The sequence below is a fragment of the Somniosus microcephalus genome, chromosome 17, assembly GCF_052327205.1.
Source record: "Somniosus microcephalus isolate GS21.2 chromosome 17, FLI_Smic_1.0, whole genome shotgun sequence".
Lineage (NCBI taxonomy): Eukaryota > Metazoa > Chordata > Chondrichthyes > Squaliformes > Somniosidae > Somniosus > Somniosus microcephalus.
The window spans coordinates 26,415,437-26,439,153 of NC_141003.1; the positions used below are offsets into that span (position 1 = coordinate 26,415,437).

The 23,717-nt window shown below is 50.5% G+C and overlaps 1 protein-coding gene across 4 annotated transcripts in view; it reads right to left on the minus strand.

Moving 5' to 3' along the window:
• The window catches only part of ptpro (protein tyrosine phosphatase receptor type O), a 202,106-nt gene that overhangs the window by 28,165 nt on the left and 150,224 nt on the right, over window positions 1–23,717 (minus strand). For 3 of the 4 annotated variants that reach the window (XM_086010113.1, XM_086010111.1, XM_086010115.1), the window contains exons 14-17: window positions 4,332–4,467; window positions 2,855–2,975; window positions 2,680–2,748; window positions 107–190 (exon numbers count right to left, since the gene is read on the minus strand). In XM_086010113.1, the coding sequence (XP_085866239.1) occupies window positions 107–190; window positions 2,680–2,748; window positions 2,855–2,975; window positions 4,332–4,467 (410 nt within the window). The remainder of the gene's footprint in view (window positions 1–106; window positions 191–2,679; window positions 2,749–2,854; window positions 2,976–4,331; window positions 4,468–23,717) is intronic. The other variant, XM_086010114.1, reaches the window with a different exon arrangement.

Here is a 23,717-nt window from a genome sequence, read left to right on the forward strand (position 1 = left end):
TTCTCACCGTACAGATGTGCGAGAACATTACGTCCTAGTGGAGGTGCTTTTAGTTTTAACATTTCTCAGGAAGCGTTAGGTAAGAAGACTATTAAAATAAACTTACCAAGGGTTAATACCAAAGGCCAAAAGATAGTCAGTCCAAAGGCATGATGGGAGCAGTGCAAGAACAGCAAAAATACTCCTACGCCTGAGGAAATGCAACACAGACACATATAGACAAAGAGTCTGTTGATTAATAAAAGACAGTTGCCCGTGATTAACAGACATGAGGTAAGACTTGGTTAGGTACAGTATATAGAGATTCTGCAGTAACACAGACATGCTGCACAGCTAATATAGCGTTACAATGAGAAATACAGATAGAGTAAAGCACAAAGTTACAGTAATATGATTAATAGTTTCATTCACACGTGCAAACACAAAATTAAAATATTACCTGCTATATTATTTTTTCCATTTTCTGCTGCAACATTTGACTTGGTTCCTATTAAACATCACGCACACTACTGGGGAGTCTGGATTACCACTGGGAGGAACTCAACTTGACTTAGAATTGACCAAACAAGGTTACAGTCACTTTCTGTTTGTACCTGCTTATACATTGCTGGGCTACCAGAAACTGCAAAGAAAACCCTCGCTCTGAAAATCTGTCAAACATCATGTTAATTTTTTTTACTTGAGATCTAGAGCTGGGTTTCCCTCTGGGCGAGCTTCCTAAATATAATTTTCTAACCACAGGAGGGATTTTCTTTTGCTGGCTCTCAGTTTTACAATGCATAGACCAAGCTACTAGCAAGACCAGGCCATGAAATCTAACCCAGCAGCCTGATGTGAGGAGAAGCTCACAAAAAATATATTTTTCACCCCACAATTTAAACATGTTGACTGCGCGCTAGCCTGGCTGACTGAACGCCACTGGTATCAAAATGGAGATGGTGCCCTTTAAAAAGACAATTGGATGTTGTGCCTCATTGCCCTTATTGTAATGACGACAGTATAATACGCATGGCTGTTAAGTGGCCAACCAATAAGAAACAGGATCTTTTTGATTCGCTAATTGTACCTGTCTGTGCAGAACACACAAATAAACACATACTCGCAGATCCCCAGTGGCACCGCTTATGGTGAGTAGGAGGACATCATAAAGTATGAAGTGCGATAGCTGAAGTGTGACGGGAAGTAAGTGAGATGATTACAGGAAGTGAATGCTATCTGCTGTGGTGTGTATATTTCTGGGATTTGCCTGGGTGAATAAGCTGCAGAAACTAAATCCAGCTAGTCTGGGTAAAATAAGCTGGTTAGACCTCTTTCCTTTTCTTCCTCTTCCAGTGCTTAACACATTTCTCTCTCTTTCTCAAAAACTTTTTTTTTTCTTAAAGGAATGAAAAGCAGGAATTTCCCACCCTTCCCCAACACCCCGACTTCGTCAACACTGATTGCATCCTCTTAGCACCCATGCAGGTGCCTATAGAGAAGTAGGAAAATAAGGGATATGGGGATAGTGCGGGAAGGTGGAGTTGAGGTCAAAGATCAGCCATGATCTTGTTGAATGGCGGAGCAGGCTCGAAGGGCTAAATGGCCTACTCCAGCTCCTATTTCTTATTTAGATGATTTGGATGGTTTTAACAGTTAAAACTCATACAAAAACTGGACCTTATACTGGGAAAATCCACCTGCAAGCGATGCAATGAGCAGGAGACCTGCTTCCCAGTATAGCCTGTACACATTTGCTGTAGAAAGGGTCGTCTTGGTGTCAGGTTTCCCTATTTGCTTCTTCCCAGTGTTGAGAAGATTTTGCCCACAGCTACCTTACCACAATGCAAGAAAAAAACCAACACGTAAATAGCAAGTACAGGTAGAACGTCCCGAATCTGGCGACCTCGGGACCGAGGCCGAGCTGGTTTTTGGGTTTTTCTGGACTTCGGAACGTGTTTCTGATAGCGGAAGTCTGGAATTGCCGGAGCCCAGGTTGCGATATTTCCGGACCTCGGGCATCAGAAACACGTGCCGAGTCTGGAAATGCCTGGGCCCAGGTTGCGCTTTTGGTAAGCCTCCCTCAGGGTGTCCGGATTCCGGAACATTTTACGGATTCCGGACCCCTGCCACCAATCGTCCTGGATTTGGGACGCTCAACCTGTATTGGAAACCATGGTTTTACGATGGTTATATAAACAAAATGAAGTAAAATTTTCATGGAAACTATCCAATAATTATAGAACATTCAACTTTGCATTACTTTCAGAATCTATTCACTGGTGTTGCCAAAAGTGGTCACTGAAACCAGAGGCGCAGACAACTAAATATTGGAACACTAAGCAAGATTCTGAATGCAAACCAGATGAATTTTGGAGTGTAACTACACAATAAACCTTTTTAAAAATCCCCCACTGAAACTGCAAGCTGTGCAATGAACCTCCTGCAGACTTCAGTAACATTTTGATTTCCTTTTCAAACAATGAGAGTTTATGTCCTACTTTCTTGGTCTATTATAACTCTGTGTGCGTCTGAACATTTGCTGTAGAGTGCTCTGTCATTCTGAGTATTATGCCTTCCATTGCTCAAACAGATTCAGGGTTGAAAAGCTTGCACAGCAATTAAAATTGATTTTCAGTTCTTCAAAAAGGCCATCACTCTGCTAACCCAGTCTTTTACTTCTCCATTCCACTTTGAACATACCAGTTAAATGGCAACTTCCCGTCTCTCTCCAAAGTGGCAAAATTGACAAATATTCCTGCGCCGCAATTCCTGTAAAATATTAACATGATTATTTATACTTGAGCTCAGTGTTCGAATCACTCAACCACTCCAAATCTATGTATGGAAAAAGTGCGTAGAGCAAGTTACCCCATACCTGGCGTGTTGCAAGTGCTTACGGCGCAGAACAAAGAGTGTGATCAGCAGCAGTCCTATAAGTAGGATACTCAGGATCGCAAGGGCAGAGATCACCACCATGTTCGAATTCACTTCTGTAACTAGATATTTCAGAGAGAGAATCAGGATCTCCTTTCTGTTACTGCCAGCTGGGGCATTCTGCTCCTCAGCTGAGCATAGCCTTGATGAAAGTAAAGTGTTTAGAAACTGCTTTCAAGTTTGTTACAAATATACTCAATGCAGTGATGTGAATTATGTCAAAACACCTCACTTGTGCATGACATTATGATAAAAGGTACAAAGTTCTCTGTGATAACTCCATGTAGTGAGACAAGGAACTCGAAGAGGCGAGGTATTAGAATTAATACGAGTACTTTATTAAACGACTGCGAAACAACCAGGCAGGCCTACATCCAGGCATTGCACCTTTGCTGACCTTAACAGGAAGCAAACCCTTGACCTTAGCAGCAGCATTGGCTACAGCACCACCTGGTGGATAACCTTAATCATAACATCCCAGATTACTATATCCCTCCCCCCAAGGCTGGCATTTATTGCCTAGCGCTAGTTGCCCTGAGAAGGTGGGGGTGGGCCGCCGCCTTCTGCATTTGAAGTCAGTTTTTTCTATCCTCTTCACCCTTCAATTGGATCACCTTATACTAAAATAAAGAAAAATAACTCCTTACTTTCATCTTACTTTTAAACCACATTTTGGTTTCTTCTGTCCCCTTGTGTATTGCGCAATTGTATGGCATCAGAGGATAGGCAGCCAACCTGCTCCCAGGCTCTGCACATCCTACTCTCGAAGCAACTGTCAGGAAGTGAAGTATGGCCTGGTTGATAAACCTTTTGATTTTATCTTGCTCTCTTTGGGGAAAGGCCTTGCCCTTTTTAGCAGTGTAGTGAGTTAAGGGTACAAAAGACAGCTCAACTATCTTGTGCTTGCCATTCATTACATCATCTTCCTCAGGCAGACTGTCCAGTTTACATCCTAATCTGTACCCTTACTGTGTTACTGATCAGTCTCAAATCATCAAATGGAATACACTAAAAGCTAATGATATACAACGACCTATTGCAGAACACTGCCTGGAATTCATCAAACTGTGTGCTGTAGCCCTAGGAAAACTGACTTCGATCAGGAACTCACCTTGTGTAGAAGTCACAAGCACAGGGCTAGTCAATGCTGCAGTTCATATATGCATTAACTAGCTGACGTAAACAATTGCCTTGAATACTCCATCTGTCAGCCTGGATAAAATCTTAAAAGTAACACTCCCCCCAACTAATACAAGCGAGTTTGAGTAACAGAGAACCTGCCTTCAAGTTGGGAGTCAGGATCTCCACTGCATGAGTTACTGTTGCCCAAAAGCTCCACATTTGTAACTAAAACCTAATGCACATCTTATCTGTGGCAGTTCCTAACCAAAAGGAATGCCAGTGTTTACACAGAGTACCTGTTGTGGAGACAATGATGAAAACTGGAGCACTGTAACGTTCATAACTGACACTGGTCACGCTGCAGTTGTAGGAGGTCGATGGCATGAGATTGGCGAGTGTAACAATGGGCGAGTGTACTGTGGCCTCTTCTTTCTGAGAGAAAGATAAAGGAAATTCAAACTTGGATATTATGGAAGACTTGCAGCAGTGTGTGTTTGTGAGAGAGAGAAGCTACGCAAATACATCAGCTTAAACCTTACAATTTTTACATCCATCAAATTAAATCCTTTGGTTCCATCTTCCATAACATGCTAGGTATATTACACATGTAGATCAATGTTGTACAGTACGTTAGCCACATGTGGCTAATTGGGAATCCAGATGTGGGTAATGCATTTCTGATTAGTAAATAAACTGAGTAACAGACACCCTACTTGGAGATCCCAATACTCATTTGTATGGCGTATGCATGTGTATTTGAACCTTTTTGTGCATTTGTTGGTAAAATGGGAAGGTGAAAAGCAGAGTATACAAGTGTTTTTTGATCATTGTGAGTGCTTTACTTCCTTGGTTATTGGATGGTGGCAGATGTTTGTAAAGTAAATATACATGTGGCATTCCATTTACCTGTATTGAGAGAGTATGCAAGGTGTTTTCTACTAGAATTGGTGCATGTGGCTAAAACGGTGTTGCCATAGCCACACCTGTGGCTAGTCAGTGATTTCTATTGGACACCACATGCAATATTTACTGAGTGTTCGTTAATTTCCCACCCTTCCACCTATGCACTTACTTTTGTTTCAGGAGAATGTAACATGACATTTTAAGGACAAAATTAAATGAAACAAAACCAGCTGCTCCCAAAAACAAATGCTAAGCTATCAAAAGTACACAGACATGTAACTGCCAGTGGGAATTGGACAGCCTAGCTTTCAAATGTTTGCACAATTACAAAAAATATTTGAGCATTTTTCATTTTTACATTTTGCAATTTTGACATCTGTTTAACATAAGAATTAGGAGTTGGAGTAAGCCATAATGCCCCCTCGGGCCTGCTCCACCATTCAATTAGATCATGGCTGATCTTCGACCTCAACTCCACTTTCCCGCCCGATCTCCATATTCCTTGATTCCCCTAGAGTCCAAAAATCTATCGCTCTCAGCCTTGAATATACTCAATAAGTGGAAATTACATTTGTTGCTTTCTTAACTTTTGGTTAAACATTTTTTAGTTACAGACAGATGTATGTACAGGCAGTGTTGTAACATAACTGTTGTGTATGTACCTTTTAAGGGAAGAACTGGTTTTAGACTGCAGTACCGGCAGTGACCACCCCTGTATAAAAGGCCCTAGCAGGCTTCTGTATTTCAGTCTGACGTTACCCTCCGTTCAGTAAAGTACCTGTTAAACTGTTCTCCCGAAGTCCGTGTATTATTGAGGCGCGGACTTTACAGTGGCGACGAGTAAGTTCGAACTCACCTGCAGTGTTGCATCATCTCACGGGGATCTCGCCCTGAGAGGAGGTTTCTTGGAGGTCGAAGTCTGAGCAACGGGCGTCGACCGCGGGCAACCGCCCAAGGATTCATCGGTGTTCGGAGAATTGCGGGAGAGGCTGTGGAGAGCTGAGCTTGGCTCCCCAGTTAAGGTGTTCCAGCAAATCGTGCTGGTAGCAGGTAGTGCGCTGACCCTTCCGGACTGCGGCAGGCTCGAGCTCGATCGAGTGGCTCTACAAAACGGGCCGCGCAGCGTCGCCGGGAAAAGAAAAAAAAGAGAGGGTGGAGCGCACAGGGCGCGGTCAGTGCTCAAGAACCGGGCAGCGGAGAGAAAATAAACAGGGGGAAGGAAAGTGAGACGCGCCGAAGCCGCGGGTCGCTGCCATTACCCTGTAGAACACTAGGAGCAGCGTGGCAGCAAGGGGAAGAAGGAAAAGCGCGGGAGGCGCCATTTTATCCCGTTGGGGAAGAAGAAAAAGCGCGGGAGGCGCCATTTTAAATCACCCAAGATGCCGAAAAGTGGCAGTATCTCTGCTTTCAACAACGAGGTAGAAGACTGGACCACGTATGTGGAAAGAATTGAAGTGTACTGCAAGGCAAATGAGGTGGCCGATGGAAAGAGGGCGTCGGTATTATTGAATTTGATGGGCGCGAGTACGTACGGCCTATTGCGGAATTTAATTACCCCAGCTAAACCAATGGAGAAAAGTTTTGAGGAGATTGTTAATATCTTACAGGAACACCTAAACCCTACACCGCTGCTGATAGCAGAAAGATTCAAGTTCCATAAAAGAAACCAGCACAAAGATGAGAGCAATGCTGACTATCTTACGGAACTACGCAAGTTATTGAAGCACTGCCAGTTCGGAGCAGGACTGGCAGACACCTTACAGGATAAGTTTGTCTGCGGGCTCCAGAGTGAAGGAACCCAGAAACGACTACTTTGGAAAAAGGACCTGACGCTAGAACAGGCTTTCAGCGTGGCAGTATCCTACGAAGCAGCAGCACGGGGAGCTGCGGAAATACAACAGAAACCACAAGAATACAGCACTAACGAAATGGCGTATGGAGCAGAAAAGTGCTATCGCTGCGGCAGAACAACCCATGAGCAGAAGGACTGCTGGTTTAAGGACAAAGTATGCAGGCAATGTGGGAAAAATGGGACATATAGCAAGAGTCTGCAGGTCGGGAAAGAAAACCAACACTACAAGAACTACTAAGGAAAAGTACAAGAAAGTAAACAAAATGACAGACGGTAGTTCGGAAGATCACGAGAGTGATAACTACTCCGGGAGCAGGAGACTAAGTTGTCTAAAGTTACACAACGTGATCGCAAAGGAGGATCACCGAACTATGCGGGTTACCCTCATGATAGCAGGGTCCCAAGTAAAGATGGAATTAGATACAGGATCAGCCCTAACTGTCATGAATCGACGAGACTATGAGCGGCTATTCTCACACATACCCTTAAAGGACACGTCCATTGTATTGAAGACATACACGGGGCAAAAGATCTACCCCAGAGGAAAAATAAGGGTGCCAGTTAAATATAACGGCAAGGAAACACAGAAACTATATATATATACTACAAGATGGAGGACCACCATTATTGGGATGTGAATGGATCCGAAAAATACAATTGGATTGACATTCCATTCAGGTGCTAACTGTGACTGACAAAAAGGATGATGACGTCGCACCTGGACGTCTGTCACAAATTCTATCTGATGCGGAAGAGGTGTTCCAACAAGGACTTGGGACTCTAAAAGGAGTAAAGGCAACGATAAAGATCGAAGATAACGCAAACCCAAAATTTTTTAAGGCCAGACCGGTACCTTACGCGATCCGCCCAGCCGTTGAAGCAGAGCTGGAGAGTCTGGAGCATTTGGTTGTGCTGTCCAAGGTGGACTAGAGCGAGTGGGCCACACCCATCATTCCTGCAATGAAGAAATCATTGAGCAGCACGCCTGGGGAGCCGAAGAAGGTTCGCATCTGTGGGGACTTCAAGGTGACTGTGAACCCAGTCCTGCACACAGTACAATATCCACTTCCATGGATAGAAGATATTTTCGCCTCACTATCTGGAGGGAAACGTTTTACAAAGATTGATCTGGCCCAAGCGTATCTACAAATGGAGGTGGAAGAAGCATCTAGGAAATACCTCACGATAAACACTCACAAAGGCCTTTACCAGTACAATCGACTGGTGATCGGGGTAGCATCAGCCCCGGCTATTTGGCAGAGGGCAATGGAACAAGTTCTGCAAGGGATCCCAGGGACCCAGTGTTATTTGGATGACATCCTGGTGACGGGCGAAAATGACAGTCAACACCTTGCCAACCTGGAGCAGGTGCTCACTAGATTGCAGGAATATGGGCTACGAGCCAACCGCCCCAAATGCGAGTTCTTCAGGAGACAAATCTCGTATTGTGGCCACATGATTGATGAGGAAGGGTTGCATAAGTCGCCAGACAAGATTGAGGCTGTAGTCAAGGCTCCAGCACCGGAAAATGTGTCACAACTGAGGTCGTTTCTCGGACTGGTGAACTACTACCATAAGTTCTTGCCGAATTTATCCACAATTCTGCACCCACTGAACGCCCTGCTGCAAACTGGAGAAACATGGAAATGGAGTGATGAGTGTAAGCGTTCCTTTCAGGAATGTAAATGCCTAATCACTTCAAAAGAAGTATTGGCCCACTACAACCCAACGCTACCGATTTGGTTGGCATGTGATGCGTCACCCTACGGCATTGGAGCGGTGCTGTCACACAAATTCCTTGACGGTTCAGAGAGGCCAATAGCCTTTGCGTCGCGCTCGTTAACCTCAGCCGAGCGTAATTACGCTCAGATTGACAGGGAGGCCCTCAGCCTGGTGTGGGGGGTGAAGAAGTTCAATCACTATCTGCACGGGCAGAAATTCACCCTACTGACTGATCATCAGCCACTGGTCTCCATTTTTAACCCAAAGAAGGGCGTTCCGGTGATGGCGCAACGGCTGCAACGATGGTCACTTTTTCTAGGGGCACATCAGTACGACATAGAATACAAGGGTACGAAGCAGCATGGAAACGCTGATGGGCTGTCGCGCCTACCGTTGCCTACGGTAGAGGAAGCACCTACAGTGGACCCTGTTGAGATATTCCATGCGACCATAGTCAAATGTCTGCCTGTTACAAACTCAAGTATAGAGAAGGAAACCCGAAATGACCCGACACACTCTCGGGTCTATGATTTGACGGTGAAGGGATGGCCAGCATATGGCGACTCACTGTTGCCAGCATTCTCGCCAAGGAGAGAACAGCTGTCAGTGTGCCGGGGGACCTTGATGTGTGGATCCCGAGTGGTAATTCCACCCAAGTTGAGAGACAGAGTGCTCAATGAGCTTCATGAAGGTCATCTGGGAGGGGTAAAAATGAAAAGCCTAGCCAGGGCTTATGTGTGGTGGCCGGGAATCGATAAACAAATCGAGGACCTGACCAAGAGCTGCTCAGGATGCCAGAAAGTCCAAAATGCACCACCACAGGCCCCTCTACACCCATGGGAGCGGCCCTCATCTCCATGGCAACGGGTACACATTGACTTTGCTCGTCCATTTATGGACTCAATGTTTCTAATCGCTGTGGACGCCCATTCGAAATGGCCAGAGGTCATTAAAATGTCCTCCACCACCACGGAGAAAACTATTGCAGTCCTACGGACCATCTTCGCCAGGAATGGGTTGCCAGAACAGATTTGCTCCGACAATGGGCCACAGTTTGTGTCTGAGGATTTCCGGAGGTTTCTGAGGAATAATGGGGTGAAACATTACACATCTGTCCCATATCATCCAGCCACAAATGGATTGGCTGAAAGGTTTGTTCAGACCTTTAAAAAGGCAATAAAGGCGATGTATAACGACGACATACCACTACAACACAAGGTAGATAATTTCTTGTTTGCTTACCGAAATGCGACACATGCAGTCACCAACTAAGCTCCAGCCATAATGTTCTTCAACTGATGGCTAAGATGTCGCCTGGATTTGCTCAAACCAAACATAAGACGAGATGTTGAGGATAAGCAATTCCAGCACATTAACGAGAGGCCAACCAGGAGCTTCAAGATAGGGCAACCAGTCTTGGCCCATGACTACCGAACAGAAAAATGGCAGCCCGGAACGATATGCACACAGCAGGGACCACTAATGTACACAGTGGACGTTGGAGAGAGCATCGTGAGACGCCATGCTGACCAGATTCTGGAGTCTCAGGAACAAGCCAAACCTATACCACGAGCATGTGCACCTGGTAATGAGGCCGAAGTACAGATTGCGTCTACCTCGGAAGCAGTGGTATTGGAAGCTGACGAACCAACCAATGACAATGAGCCAGAATCGACTCCACCACAAGAACAGGATACTCGGGAAAGGCGCTATCCAGTCAGGATTAGGAAGCCTCCTCAAAGACTGAACTTATAAATGATTATTTCAGTTGATGTATATGGTACCCAGAAAATTGTAATTGTAATTAGTTATTATTTAGTTGTTAAATGAATGTTATGTACTGTTTATCTAAAAGGGGAGGAATTGTTGTGTATGTACCTTTAAGGGAAGAACTGGTTTTAGACTGCAGTACCGGCAGTGACCACCCCTGTATAAAAGGCCCTAGCAGGCTTCTGTATTTCAGTCTGACGTTACCCTCCTGTTCAGACCTCATTCTCAGCATTGCTGGCTGTGCAGCTGCCTCAGTCAGCAGGAGGAGAAGGAGCAGCCAAACCAGGAGAGTGGAGAGTGGAAAGTGGTGGTCTCCTGACCAGGAAGAGGAGGATATCAATAGACCACCACCACCACCACCACCTCCACCTCCACCATCATCACAGCAACTGAGGTGCCTGGAGAGAGAGGACAGAGGAGGAGAAGGGAGGCCAGCAACAACACCAACCAGGGGAGAGGCCTTTCCATTACTGCCTCCCCAAATTGGCCTCCACTTCAGGAGAGGGAGAGAGGGGAGAGAAACAGCCAACAACCAACAACCACCAACTGTTTGGAAGGAGGGAAGATCATCTTTCAGGTGGGTGTCATTTGGTGCACTCTCCCAAAGACTTTGTATTTTAGGTGGGGGGAGAAAAGAAGAAAAAAGGGCCGGATCATCAAGGGGTGTGTGTGTGGCTCTTGTAAAACACTAGGCCACACACACCACTAATTAAGCACCCCTTCCTATTGCCTGACCTGGGCTAGCTGGAGCTGCCTAGGTGATCAGCCCAATTGTACATCGTTAAGACCTGGTGTGGGACTGAGCCTGGGGCATCTCCAGCTTTCCCAGGTGAAGACCACCTTCAATGACTTTAATTTTTCATCGGAGAGTGCACCCCTGCCGACACCCACCCACCCACCCACCATCTTGAGTGGTGACCCTCCCTTTGCGGCCTCCCTCCTTCCCACCCACCCACCCTCCCTCTCTTTCTTTGTCTTTCTCTGCCTTTCTGAGGTACCTCATTTCATCTTTATTTATTTATTGCCTATTGAGCAGAGGGGAGAAGGCCCCTCTCCCAATTTCAATCAATAAGGGGGAGAGGTGTGCCTTCAATTTAAACAGCTCCCTCTGCTCAATTGAGGACCAAAAAATACCTGAGGCCACAATTAACACCTTCAGGCCTGTGACTTGGGGTGAGTGTAGCCCTTTTTAGAAAACACCCCAGAATGGCGACTGCATCTTCGCCGGTGGCGGGGCCAGCCAGGACTTATGCGGGAGTGGCAGCCACAGCCACAGCTGCTCCCGCTGCTTCTGCTGCCCCGTCACCATTTAGATTGATAACAAAAAAGCTTGGGGTGAAGAGCTACACTCACCCCACTATGACCATTGAGGCCTGCGTTAAAGCCATGGCTGGGGTTGTCGGCCCCTCAGCCATCGTCGCGGCCTCAAAAATGTATGGGAAGGCTGTGTTCTTCCTGGGGTCGGAGCGGGCGGTGTCCCTGGCCGTCGCCAAGGGGCTCACCGTGGGCGGGACCTTCCTGCCGGTGGATCCTCTCGAGGCCACCGCGCAGAGGATGGTCATTTCCAACATCCCGCCCTATGTTCCTGGTGAGCTCCTCCTTCCCCATTTACGTCAACTTGGGGAGGTGAGGTCGGGGATCACACCCATCCCGCTCGGCTTCCGGGAGGCCAGCCTTCGCCACGTCTTCTCCTTCTGGCGCCAGCTGTTTATCCAGCTGGCGCGGGAGGAGAACACCGACGGGGCGTTCGTCGTCCTCCACGAGGGGACCGCCTATCGCGTCTTTTGGACGTCGGACGGTGTGTGGTGCCATGCCTGCAAGGAGGTAGGGCACATCAGGAAAAACTGCCCCGCCTCCAAGGCCGCCGGATCATTTCATGCAGCCGAGGCTGGCGCCGCCGCCACTCCTCCCCCCGGATCTGCCCGCGCGTCGAGCACATATGATGCGCGGTTGACGTCGGGGGCTGATGCCACCAAGGCCTCCGGCGGGGGGGGGGAGGTAGCGCGTCCGACTGGAAAGAAGGCGCGGATAAAATCAAAACACCTTAGGGCGGGTCCCCCCGTGGAGGGCCAGCCCTTGCCCCTTGAGCCCCTTACACCCGCGCTCCTCGCGGAGTTAATCGGGGCGGACGTGAGTGGGAGGGGCCTCGTGCCCGAGCCTGTGGTCGCAACCGCCGTAGCGGAAACGCCAATACCTGCGGCCGGGCTCAGGCCCGAGGAACCTGACAAACCTGCTCCGCCGGAGGGAGCTGAGGAGGAGGCCTCTGCAGACATGGAGGTCTCCCTCCGTGCTAAAAAGGCACGACCCCCTGGAAGAGGAGGAGGACCGGGAGGAGGAAGGTCCCTCCGAGCAGGGGGAGTCGTCGCCCGCCGCGGGTACTGCGCCCGCCACCCCCCCCGCCGCTGTCGTCATCGGCAGGGGTCGCCTGTCCCTTGGGAGGCTGAGACAGATGTGTCTGTCCGGCGCATGCCTCCCGGGGATGGGGACGAGACCCTGCCCGTGGGGGGGGTCGTGGAACAACCCGCGGCAGAAATTGACATTCTATCGGTGCCGTTACCCCTCGCCGGGTCGGGCGGCCTGGGGTCTGGGTCGGGCAAGCTCGAGGATAATGAGTTTGCCCAATGCGACCCGGACATCTCCCAGGGGCTGCTCGACCTGGTAGAGGTTTAAATTCAAAACACCCCATCCGCTGGGTCGGAGGTTGGTGGCGGGGAGGAGGATGGCCCCCTGGCTGCGTCTCTGGTGCCGGACGTACTGGAGGAGCTGGGAATTGTTCTCTCCCCGGTTTCTCCGGTCGTTCTGGCGTCTGGGGCGGAGGGGAGCTCTGAACCGCCGCCGTCTTCTGGCCCAGCACCCCTAGGGGAGCCCAGGGAGGAATCCTCTGCCGCCGATCCTGGGGGTGGGATCCGGGCGGAGGCGGGGCTGGCTGGTGTGGCCAAGCCGTTCGCTGCGCACTGCACGGCGGACGGGTCGGCTGCTGGTGACGACCCCCTGGAGGAGGATGGGGACTCGGTGTTGGGCACGGAGGGCGATTCGGACTCCAGCGCCGACGAGGCGATGGATGACCTCGTGCCCCTTGCCGAGTCTCTCCTCATTCCCATAAGGGAACTCCGGGATTTTATGGCCACGTGCCTGGGTCGGCGCAATAAGGTCCGGCTGGCCCTCGACAGGTGGTCGGAGCTGGCGCTGCTCATCGTGTCCGTCCGCGCCGCCGTTAAGATCATGGGCGCGGACGAGGGTGTGAACCCGCTCGAGCTGTGTCGGCTCAGAACGTTCCTCACTGGGCTGCTGTGGAAGTGGCGGCTGACCAGCGGCTGCGCTTCCTCCCCCCGTTAGGTGTAGGTAGAGGTTGCACTATGCTTCTGACATGAAGATAACCATAGCCAGCCTCAACATCAACGGCAGCAGGGAGGCGCGCCGCAGATTCAACAACTTCTCGGTCCTTCAGGACGGGAAGTATGCGGTGTGCTTCCTGCAAGAAACCCACACCGTTCCGTGAGACGAAGCCACGTGGCTCCTGGAGTGGCAAGGAGGGGTCAGCATGGGTCACCTCTCCAACAATTCCAGCGGGGTGGCTATCTTGCTGGCCCCGCATTTTCAGCCGGAGATCTTGGGGGTCAAGGAGCACGTGCCGGGCCTCTTGCTCCAGGTCACTGTTCGCCTGGGGGGCGTGCCGCTCCATCTAGTGAACGTGTACACCCCTGAGACCAGTGCGCAGCAAGTGCGCTTCTTCGAAGAAGTGTCCACTCTTTTGGGCTCCGTCGACGTGGGCGAGTGCGTCATCCTCGGGGGGGATTTTAACTGCACCCTCGAGGCGAGGTACCGTTCGGGTCCCCTGCGAAGCCCGGCGGCGATGGAGAAGTTGAGGGACCTGGTCGGGTCCTTCGACTTGGTGGACGTCTGGCGAAATCTCCACCCCGACTCCAGCGCCTTCACTAGCGTGAGGTCTGGGGGAGGAAGGTCCAGAATCGACCGCCTCTACATTTCCCGGGCGTACGTCTCCTGCGTTCCGGCGGCTTCCATGCGGCCGGGGCCGTGCACGGACCATCACCTGGTGTGGGCAGAGCTCGTTCCGCTGCGCGCGCAGCGGGGGCCCGTGTACTGGCATTTTAACAACCTGCTGCTGGAGGACACGCGGTTCCGGGATTCGTTTCGTCGGTTCTGGGCCGATTGAAGAAGGAAGCTGGGGGGCTTCCCCTCCTCGAGGCTATGGTGGGATGTGGGCAAGGCTCACATCTGTCTCTTCTGTCAGGAGTACGCGAAGGGGTCGACCAAGAGGCGGGAGGCCCGGGTCGGGCAGTTGGAGAAGGAGGTGCTCAACCTGGAGTCCCGTCTCAGTCAGGTCGTCGAGGACCCGGCCCTGCGGAAGGTGTACGAAGAGAAGAAGGGCGTGCTGAAGGACCTGCAGCTCGTCTGGTCCCAAGGCGCGTACGTGAGGTCGCGGATCCAGCTCCTGCGGGACCTGGACCGCGGCTCCCCCTTCTTCTACTCGCTGGAAAAAAGATGGGGGGTCCGTAAGCAGCTCTTGGGGCTGCTGGCCGATGACGGATCTCTGGTTTCGGATCCGGAGGGAATCAGCGCGGAGACCCGCGCCTACTACGGGGCTCTGTTCTCTCCGGATCCGTCCAGCGAGGATGCGCGCAGCGTTCTGTGGGAGGACCTGCTGAAGGTCAGCCCGGAGGGCGCCGAAAAATTGGACGCTCCGCTAAGCCTGGCGGAGCTGACCGGCGCCCTCCGCCAGCTCTCTTGGGGAAAGTCCCCGGGGCTGGACGGGCTGACCGTGGAGTTCCACAGGGCGTTCTGGGACGTCTTGGGGGGCGACTACGCGCGGGTCCTGGGGGAAAGTTTGGCGACCGGGGAGATGCCCCTCTCTTGGCGCAGGGCGGTCATTGTCCTGCTGCCTAAGAAGGGCGATCTCCGCCTCCTTAAGAACTGGCACCCGGTCTCCCTCCTCAGCATGGACTATAAAATCTTTGCCAGGGCCATGTCTGCTCGCCTTGGCACCGTGCTGGCCCACATGATCCACCCCGACCAGTCCTACACGGTCCCGGGCCAGACCATTCACGATAACATCCATCTGGTCCGGGACCTGGTCCACCACTCCCAGAGGGCTGGTCTGTCGGTCGCCTTCCTTTCCCTGGATCAGGAGAAGGCGTTCGACAGGGTGGATCATGAGTATCTCTTCGGGACTCTGCGCGCATTCGGGTTCGGGACGCATTTCGTCGCCCGGATCCGACTTCTGTCCGCCACCGCGGAGTGTCTGATTAAAGTTAACGGGTCCTTGACGGCGCCCCTTCGCTTCGGGAGGGAGGTGCGTCAGGGATGCCCCATGTTATACGCCGTTTGCGTTGAGCCATTCCTGCGCCTCTTGCGGAAGAGGTTGACAGGACTGGCTCTGCAAGGGCCGGGCGTGGAGGTGGTCCTCTCGGCTTACGCCGATGACGTGTTCCTCATGGTCACGGATCCCGCTGACTTGCGGAGGATGCGAGAATGGCAGCAGATTTACTCGGACGCATCCTCCGCCAAGATCAACTGGGAGAAATGTTCCGGACTCCTGGTGGGTCAGTGGCGGGTGGACGCCCTGCCGGAGGAGTTCAGGCCTTTCGCCTGGAGCACCATGCACCTCCTCTATTTGGGAGTCTACCTTAGCCCTGCCGAGGACGCCTGGCCGGCGAACTGGCAAGAGCTGGAGGCCAAAGTCACCGCTCGCCTAGGACGCTGGACAGGACTGCTCCGAGTGTTGTCCTACAGGGGTCGAGCGCTGGTCATAAACCAGCTGGTGGCCGCCATGTTGTGGTACCGGGTGGTCACTTTGATCCCTCCCCCTGCGTTTGTCGCCAAGATGCAGAAGAAGCTCATCGACTTCTTCTGGGACAAAAGGAAGCACTGGGTCTCTGCCGCGGTTCGGTGTCTCCCGCTTAGGGAGGGCGGTCAGGCGCTGGTGTGCCTTCGCACCCAGGCTGCGACTTTCCGTCTTCAGACGCTGCAGAGATACCTGTACGTCGAGAATCCTCCGAGATGGTGTGCGCTGGCGACGTTTTTCTTCCGCCAGCTGCACGGCCTCAATTACGACACGCAGCTCCTGTTTGCGAAAGTAGGCTGCAGGCGTGCCGGCCTGCGGGAGCTGCCTGTCTTCTACCAGGAACTGCTATGGGTTTGGAACTAAGTCGTTTCCAGGCGGAGCTCTCCCCCGTCAGGAGCGGCGGCTCTCCTTCGGGAGCCGCTGCTCAGGAATCCGCACCTCCACGACCGCGGGTTCGGGCGGCTGGCGGAGGGCAGGGCTGTGCCTGGCAAAGTGACCAGAGTCGGGGACCTGCTTGATGGCAGAGGAGCAGGCTGGATGGCGCCAGAGGAGCTGGCGCGGCGCCTGTCCTGGGCCAACGTCCGGCTCGCGGCCGAAGCCATCGAATCGGTGAAAGCGGCACTGGGGCCCGACTCCACTAGGTGTATTGAGGCGGCTCAAGCACGTGGGGCGATCCCGTCCGAGCTTACCCCCGTTCGGACGGAATTCCTCATCGGCGCCCGGCCCCGAAACTCCCCTCGGGAACCGGCGCCTCACAACTTGAGCCGTCTCGAGGAAATATCCTCCGTGCCTTTTCATTCCGCGCGGAGGGGTTGCCTGTACGGGCTGCTCCTGCACACTCTCCACTTTGCCATCTTCGTCTGCCGTCCGGACACGCCTTGGCGTAGCATCTTGCCGACCGGCGGAGGCGGAGGTTCCCAATGGAGGGCTCTCTACGCGGGAGTCCTCACTTGTTCCATCGGGGACTTGGCCTGGAGGGTGTTGCATGGAGCGGTCCCGTGCAATAAGGTTTTAAGTAGGTTCACGGACTGCCAGGCCGCCTGCATTTTTTGCGGCCTGGAGGAGTCCGTGTTTCACGTTTGTATGGAGTGTGAGAGGTTGCAGCCCCTCTTTCACTACTTGAAGGGGCTGCTCCTCGATTTTTGGTTGCACTTCAGTCCCACGCTCTTGATCTACGGTCACCCAGTGTGGAGGGGAGCGGACAGGTTGGAGGACCTCCTTGTGGGCCTGCTCCTGGGCCTGGCTAAAAGAGCCATCAATTGATCCAGGCAGCGGGCGGTCGAGGGGGTCGTCCAGCCGGATTGCCTGCCTCTCTTCCGCGGCCATGTTCGCGCCCGGGTGGCCCTGGAGATGGAGCACGCGGTGTCCGCCGGCGTGCTTGAGTATTTCCGCGACCGGTGGGCGCCGCGGGGACTGGAGTGCATTATCAACCCGGAAAACCACATTTTAATTTGATTTGTTAAGTTTTAGTTGAACTTTTGTTTATTTACAGTCCAATTGGGTTTTTTTCGGGTCCAAATAAAAGAGTACCCTCCTGTTCAGACCTCATTCTCAGCATTGCTGACTGTGCAGCTGCCTCAGTCAGCAGGAGGAGAAGGAGCAACCAAACCAGGAGACTGGAAAGTGGTGGTCTCCTGACCAGGAAGAGGAGGACAACAAAAGGCCACCACCACCATCATCACCACACCAACAGAGGTGCCTGTAGAGAGAGGACAGAGGAGGAGAAGGAGAAAGGAGGCCAGCAACAACACCAACCAGGGGAGAGGCCTTTCCTATCGCTGCCTCCCCAAATTGGCCTCCACTTTAGGAGAGGGGAGAGAAACCACCTTCACCATCAACCACCAACCGTTTGGAAGGAGAACATCTTTCAGATCATCTACAGGTGGGTGTTATTTGGGGCACTCTCCCAAAGACTTTGTATTTTAGGTGGGGGGAGAAAAGAAGAAACAAGGCCGGATCATCAAGGGGTGTCTGTGTGTGTGGCTCTTGTTAAAAACTAGGCCACACACACCACTAATAAGCACCCCTTCTATTGCCTGACCTGGGACAGCTGGAGCTGCCTAGTTGAAGTCCAATTACATTAAGACCTGGTGTGGGACTGAGCCTGGGGCATCTCCAGCTTTCCCAGGTGAAGACATCTTCTCCCCCTGCCAGAAGACCACCACCATCAAAGACTTTAAATTCCCATCGGAGAGTGCACCCCTGCCAACACCCACCCACCCACCATCCTGAGTGGCAACCCTTCCCTTGCGGCTTCCCTCCTTCCCACCCACCCCCCTCTCTCTCTCTCTCTCTCTCTCTTTGTCTCTCTCTGCCTATTTCTCTAAGGCACCTCAATTTCATCTCTTTTTATTAATTGCCTATTGAGCAGAGGGGAGAAGGCCCCTCTCCCAATTTTAATCAATAGGGGAGAGGTGTGTCTTCATTTTAATCAGCTCACTCTGCTCAATAGAGGACCAAAAAATACCTGAGGCCATTAACACCTTCAGGCCTGTGACTTGGGGTGAGTGTAGCCCTTATAAAAAACACCCCATAATGGCGACTGCATCTTCGCCGGTGGCGGGGCCAGCCAGGACTTATACAGGAGTGGCAGCCACAGCCACAGTTGCTCCCGCTGCTTCTGCTGCCCCGTCACCTTTTAAACTTATGACAAAAAAGCTTGGGGTGAAGAGCTACACTCACCCCACTATGACCATTGAGGCCTGCGTTAAAGCCATGGCTGGGGTTGTCGGCCCCTCAGCCATCGTCGGGGCCTCAAAAATGTACGGGAAGGCTGTGTTCTTCCTGGGGTCGGAGCGGGCGGTGTCCCTGGCCGTCGCCAAGGGGCTCACCGTGGGTGGGACCTTCCTGCCGGTGGATCCTCTCAAGGCCACCGCGCAGAGGATCGTCATCTCGAACGTCCCACCCTATGTTCCTGGTGAGCTCCTCCTCCCCCATTTATGCCAACTTGGGGAGGTGAGGTCGGGGATCACGCCCATCCCGCTCGGCTTCCGGGAAGCCAGCCTTCGCCACGTCTTCTCCTTCCGGCGCCAGCTGTTTATCCAGCTGGCGCGGGAGGACACCGACGGGGCATTCGTCGTCCACCACGAGGGGACCGCCTATCGCGTCTTCTGGACGTCGGACGGTGTGCAGTGCCAATTTACAGTCCAATTTGTTTTTTTTTTGGTTCAAACAAAAAGAGTATCCTCCGTTCAGTAAAGTACCTGTTAAACTGTTCTCCCGAAGTCCGTGTATTATTGAGGCGCAGACTTTACAATAACTACTTCCTTTTAGTCACTTTGCCATAATGTCATGGACATATATAGCATGCGCATTTGTGCCATGATTCTCAGTTCTTAGTTTTGTCTGTGCTTTTGGGAAGGTGCAGTTAGGCCGAACCTCTTCCTCACAGTAGGCGGGAGCTAAATTAACCAACAAGTCAACTGGGCCAGTGCCATTCACCCAGTTGTCCATGGTGAGGGGAGGGCATGGGTAAAGGTGGAATAGCTGGTCACCTACCCATCTCCTGGTTCGGGTAAAGGTTCACGGAGAAGACTCAACAAAGCAAGAAACCCAGATTATAAAAGGATCAAAATGTTCAAATAATGAGATGGTTTAGTTTCCACAACAAAGGATTATCAATTAAATTTATGCAGAAAGCAGATCATTTCCCCAATGGAATTAAAAATACTTTGTGAGCATGTGTCAAACATAAATGGTTATTAAAAATCAGCTTTCTACCTCACCCCAGCCTTTTAACTGTTGACTTTAAACTGCTGCCTACATGATCTGTATTTCAAGCTCTGTTTTTGTTCCTGTTCCTTAATGTCGGAGGGCTGGGAAAACGGGCCTTTCAGTCTTGAAAGAAGCCGACAGTGAGCTGATCAGATTCGGGTATATGAGGCAGTAAATGCTATGGAAAAGAGAAATTCTGAAAATTACTTCAAACTAAATTGCAAGAGTAGGACAAGGGGACATAGGTTCAACCCAGTAAAATAAAAATTTAGGACTGATACGAGGACATTTTTCACACAATGATTAACACACTGGAATGGAAATATTTAAGAACTTTAAAACAAAGTGTAATCTTGGGCTGTAGACAACACTGGCAAAAGAGTGCTTATTGCCCATCCCTCGCTGCCATGAACACAGCAAGATTCAACCACAGCGTGTGGGACTGGAGTCTCATGCAAGGCAGATCAGGTCGGGTTTTTACAGCAATCCATTCTAGTGCCAGTCCACAAAGGACCATATTTATTCAATTCAAATCTCAATTGCCCATGAAGGGATTTGAACTCGATCTCTGAGTTGATCATCCAGTCTCATAATCACTAAACTACCGTACCCACCTGCAGTGAAAGGAGTATAGATACCCGCCCTGCTGTATGCCTAGGAGACATGGACCATGTACAGCAGGCACTTCAAAGCACTGGAGAGGTACCACCAACGCTGCCTCTGCAAGATCCTGCATTGGCAGGATAGGTGCACCAACATCTCTGTTCTTGCTCAGGCCAACATCTCCAGCATCGAAGCTTTGACCACGCTCAATCAGCTCTGACGGATGGGCCACATCGTCCACATGCCCGAAACGAAACTCCCAAAGCAAGCGCTCTACTCTGAGCTCCGACACGCCAAGAGAGCCCCAGGTGGGCAGAGGAAACGCTTCAAGGACACCCTCAAAGCCTCCTTGAAAAAGTGCAACATCCCCACCGACACCTGGGAATCCCTGGCCCAAGATCGCACAAAGTGGAGGAGAAGCATCCGGGAAGGCGCCGGACACCTCGAGTCTCTTCGCCGGAAGCAAGTGGAGCCAAGCGCAAACAGCGGAAGGAGCGCACGTCAACCCAAGCACCCCACCCACCCGCCCCTTCAACTACCGTCTGCCCCACCTGTGACAGAGACTGTAGGTCCCGCATTGGACTCATCAGTCACCTGAGAACTCATTTTTAATGTGGTAGCAAGTCATTCTCGGTTCCGAGGGACTGCCTAAGAAGAAGAAGTAGAAAAAGAGAAGATAGGGTCCACATTTATAATATCACTGGGCTGCCAATGACTACTATTAAAATACGCTCCCATGCAGTACCTGTCCTTCCACTGTGGCACATTACCATCCAGCCCCACTCATTCAATCAAACTGTAGTCATTACCCACAGACAAATTGCTGTTTCTGCTGGTAACACTTCACCTAGGTATGTTTCCTTCATATGTTTAACGGTCTGTTTCTTCATTACAATACAGAACAGGTTATTATTAAATAAATATTACCTACTTGTTACCACAGCTCCTTGTAGATGATGCAGGCAGACACCCTAACTAGCTGTTCATGGTGGCTTAACTACATTAGGATATTTAAAAAGGGCCATCTTTCTAGCTGCTGTGGTACATCTGGCTGTGCTGTCATCATCAACCTCAAAATATAAACTGCAATGTCACAGGAAGTTATATAAAGAAACGAAAGAAGAAGTAAGAGGCATTTACGCAACATTTTAAATAAGCTACAACACAAGCAAGAAAAAAAATAGCTAAAATCCATAAGCTATTATAAAGGCCTTCACAGTGCTTGTTAAAAATATATATATTTTTGTAAAATCATAACAGGAGCGCACAGGGCTGCAAAATTCTAACTCGTGATTCTCCAGACTGCTAGCTCCAGATCTTGGCTGTATACTCACAGAGAGGAGTGAAAGTCAGAAAAATGCTCCACTCTTGCACAGCTCCCAGTAACTGCTCCAGAACAGGACTGCCAGAAAACAACAGCTCATCCACCCACTCCCTCGGTTTCAATTGGTGAGAGGCTAGAGACCAATGAAAAGGGAAGAAAGGCTTTGTATCTTAGTGGGGGAAAAATGATGCTCACGATAACTCAGCCTTTCAGATCGCTGAGATTTGAGCTCCCAGCCAAGGGTCCTGATGACATCTGGGGCTTCAGGAGAGTTGAGGCTATAAGCAATCCCAACACCATAGCCACACATGCTGTGCTATTCTGTTGACTGTAGTCTGCCAAGTAAAAATGCCAAAGTTAAAAGATCAATCAAAACATGGTCAGTGCAATGAGACCTGTGCTCATCTCAGAATGATGTCTATGATCCTGTGGAAGACCATCCTGCTTGCAGGTCTCCTGAAGGACAGATACTGGGCTGGTCAGAAGGTACTCATGGGGGGAAAAAAATGGACCCTCTTCCCAGTATGGCGATTGCCACTGACAAGTACATCTACTTGAAACCAAACACAAGGCAGGTAAAGTTGGGGAGGTCGAATAGAGTTTTTCAAAATTATAAAAGGTTTTGAGAGGGTAAATAATGACACATTGGCCCAGAAATTCGGGTTCCAATGCGTGAGTACGCACGGGGTAATCACGCGTAGGCCCAACGAAAGTGCCGGTTTCGTGCATGCACTGTGCATGCGCGGGAAACCGGAACTTCCGTTCCCCTGAAAGAAGGGGTTCAGAAGTCGAACGCGTGCGCCGGAGAGGCAGCGCGTGCGCATTGAACTTACGTTTTTTTTCCCAGGTTTTTCCGGGAGGGTAATTCTCCAACAGTTACACTTTTTAAAAAGCAGGCGCAAGGCCTGCTTTTAACAAGGTAAGTGGTGAATTAATTAAAATTAAAACATTTTTTCCACAGGTTTATTATTTTTAAATGCTTTAAAGAAAGGTAAGTTTATTTTTAGCCCCGTTAGAAAATGTAATTAATTTTTTCAAAAATTTAAATTGTTTAAAATAGTTATTTCATGTCATTTATAGTTTATTTTAAAAATGTGATTTTTTTTTAATTTGAGGTTTTAGTGATGTTTTGGGGCTTATAGTATTTATAGGTTTGACAGCTCTTCCTGTCAAACTTATGAATGAAGCATTCCCTGCTACCATTGGCTCTCCATGGCCCACGTGATCCCATGGGATGCATCGAACTAACTGCGCCCCTGGGATACGCAAGCACTGCGTGCCAGCAGTCGGAGGAGGCCCAGGATCGGAATCCCATGCAGGCCCACAGCTCAACGGCCAGCACGCTAGGTAAGTGCAGGTCGGGGGCTTGCACCCACGGGAAGCCTCCGACCCGAATTTCTGGGCCATTGTTTCCATTGGATGGCAAATTGGTGACAAGGGGGCACAGACTCAGGATTATCACTGGAGGAACAAAAAGGGGGAAGTTGGAAGTGGCAGGTTATTAGAACATGGAATGCTTTACCACAAGTGGCTGTTGGGGCAGAGAGTACAACGTTTAAAATGGAAATGGATAAGTATTTATAAAGGAATATAAAAGATAGAGGGAAAGGGCAGGGAGATGGTATTAGTACAGATAGCTCCAGTTGAAGAATGTGAACAGTATTGACACAATGGGCCAAATGGCCTCCTTCTGTGCTGTAATTTTGATGATAACGGAGAGAAGATTTCAGAATTTCCAGGTCTTTCACAAGAATATCAACTGTGAACTGGGGTGGAATTTCTAAATGGAAAAGAGAGAAAGGAGTGAGGGTAAAAGCCACTTTGTCATAAAGTTGCTGGCTAACAATGTGTGGTGGGACAGGACTTGGAGTAGTCCAAGTGGACCTGCCATGAAGTTCCCAGGGTTTCTTTAAATATTTCCTGGTGAGTTTCTGGCAGGATTTTCATCAACGCTTGCCATAAGGAGGGGAGGGGAAAGTGGGTATATCATG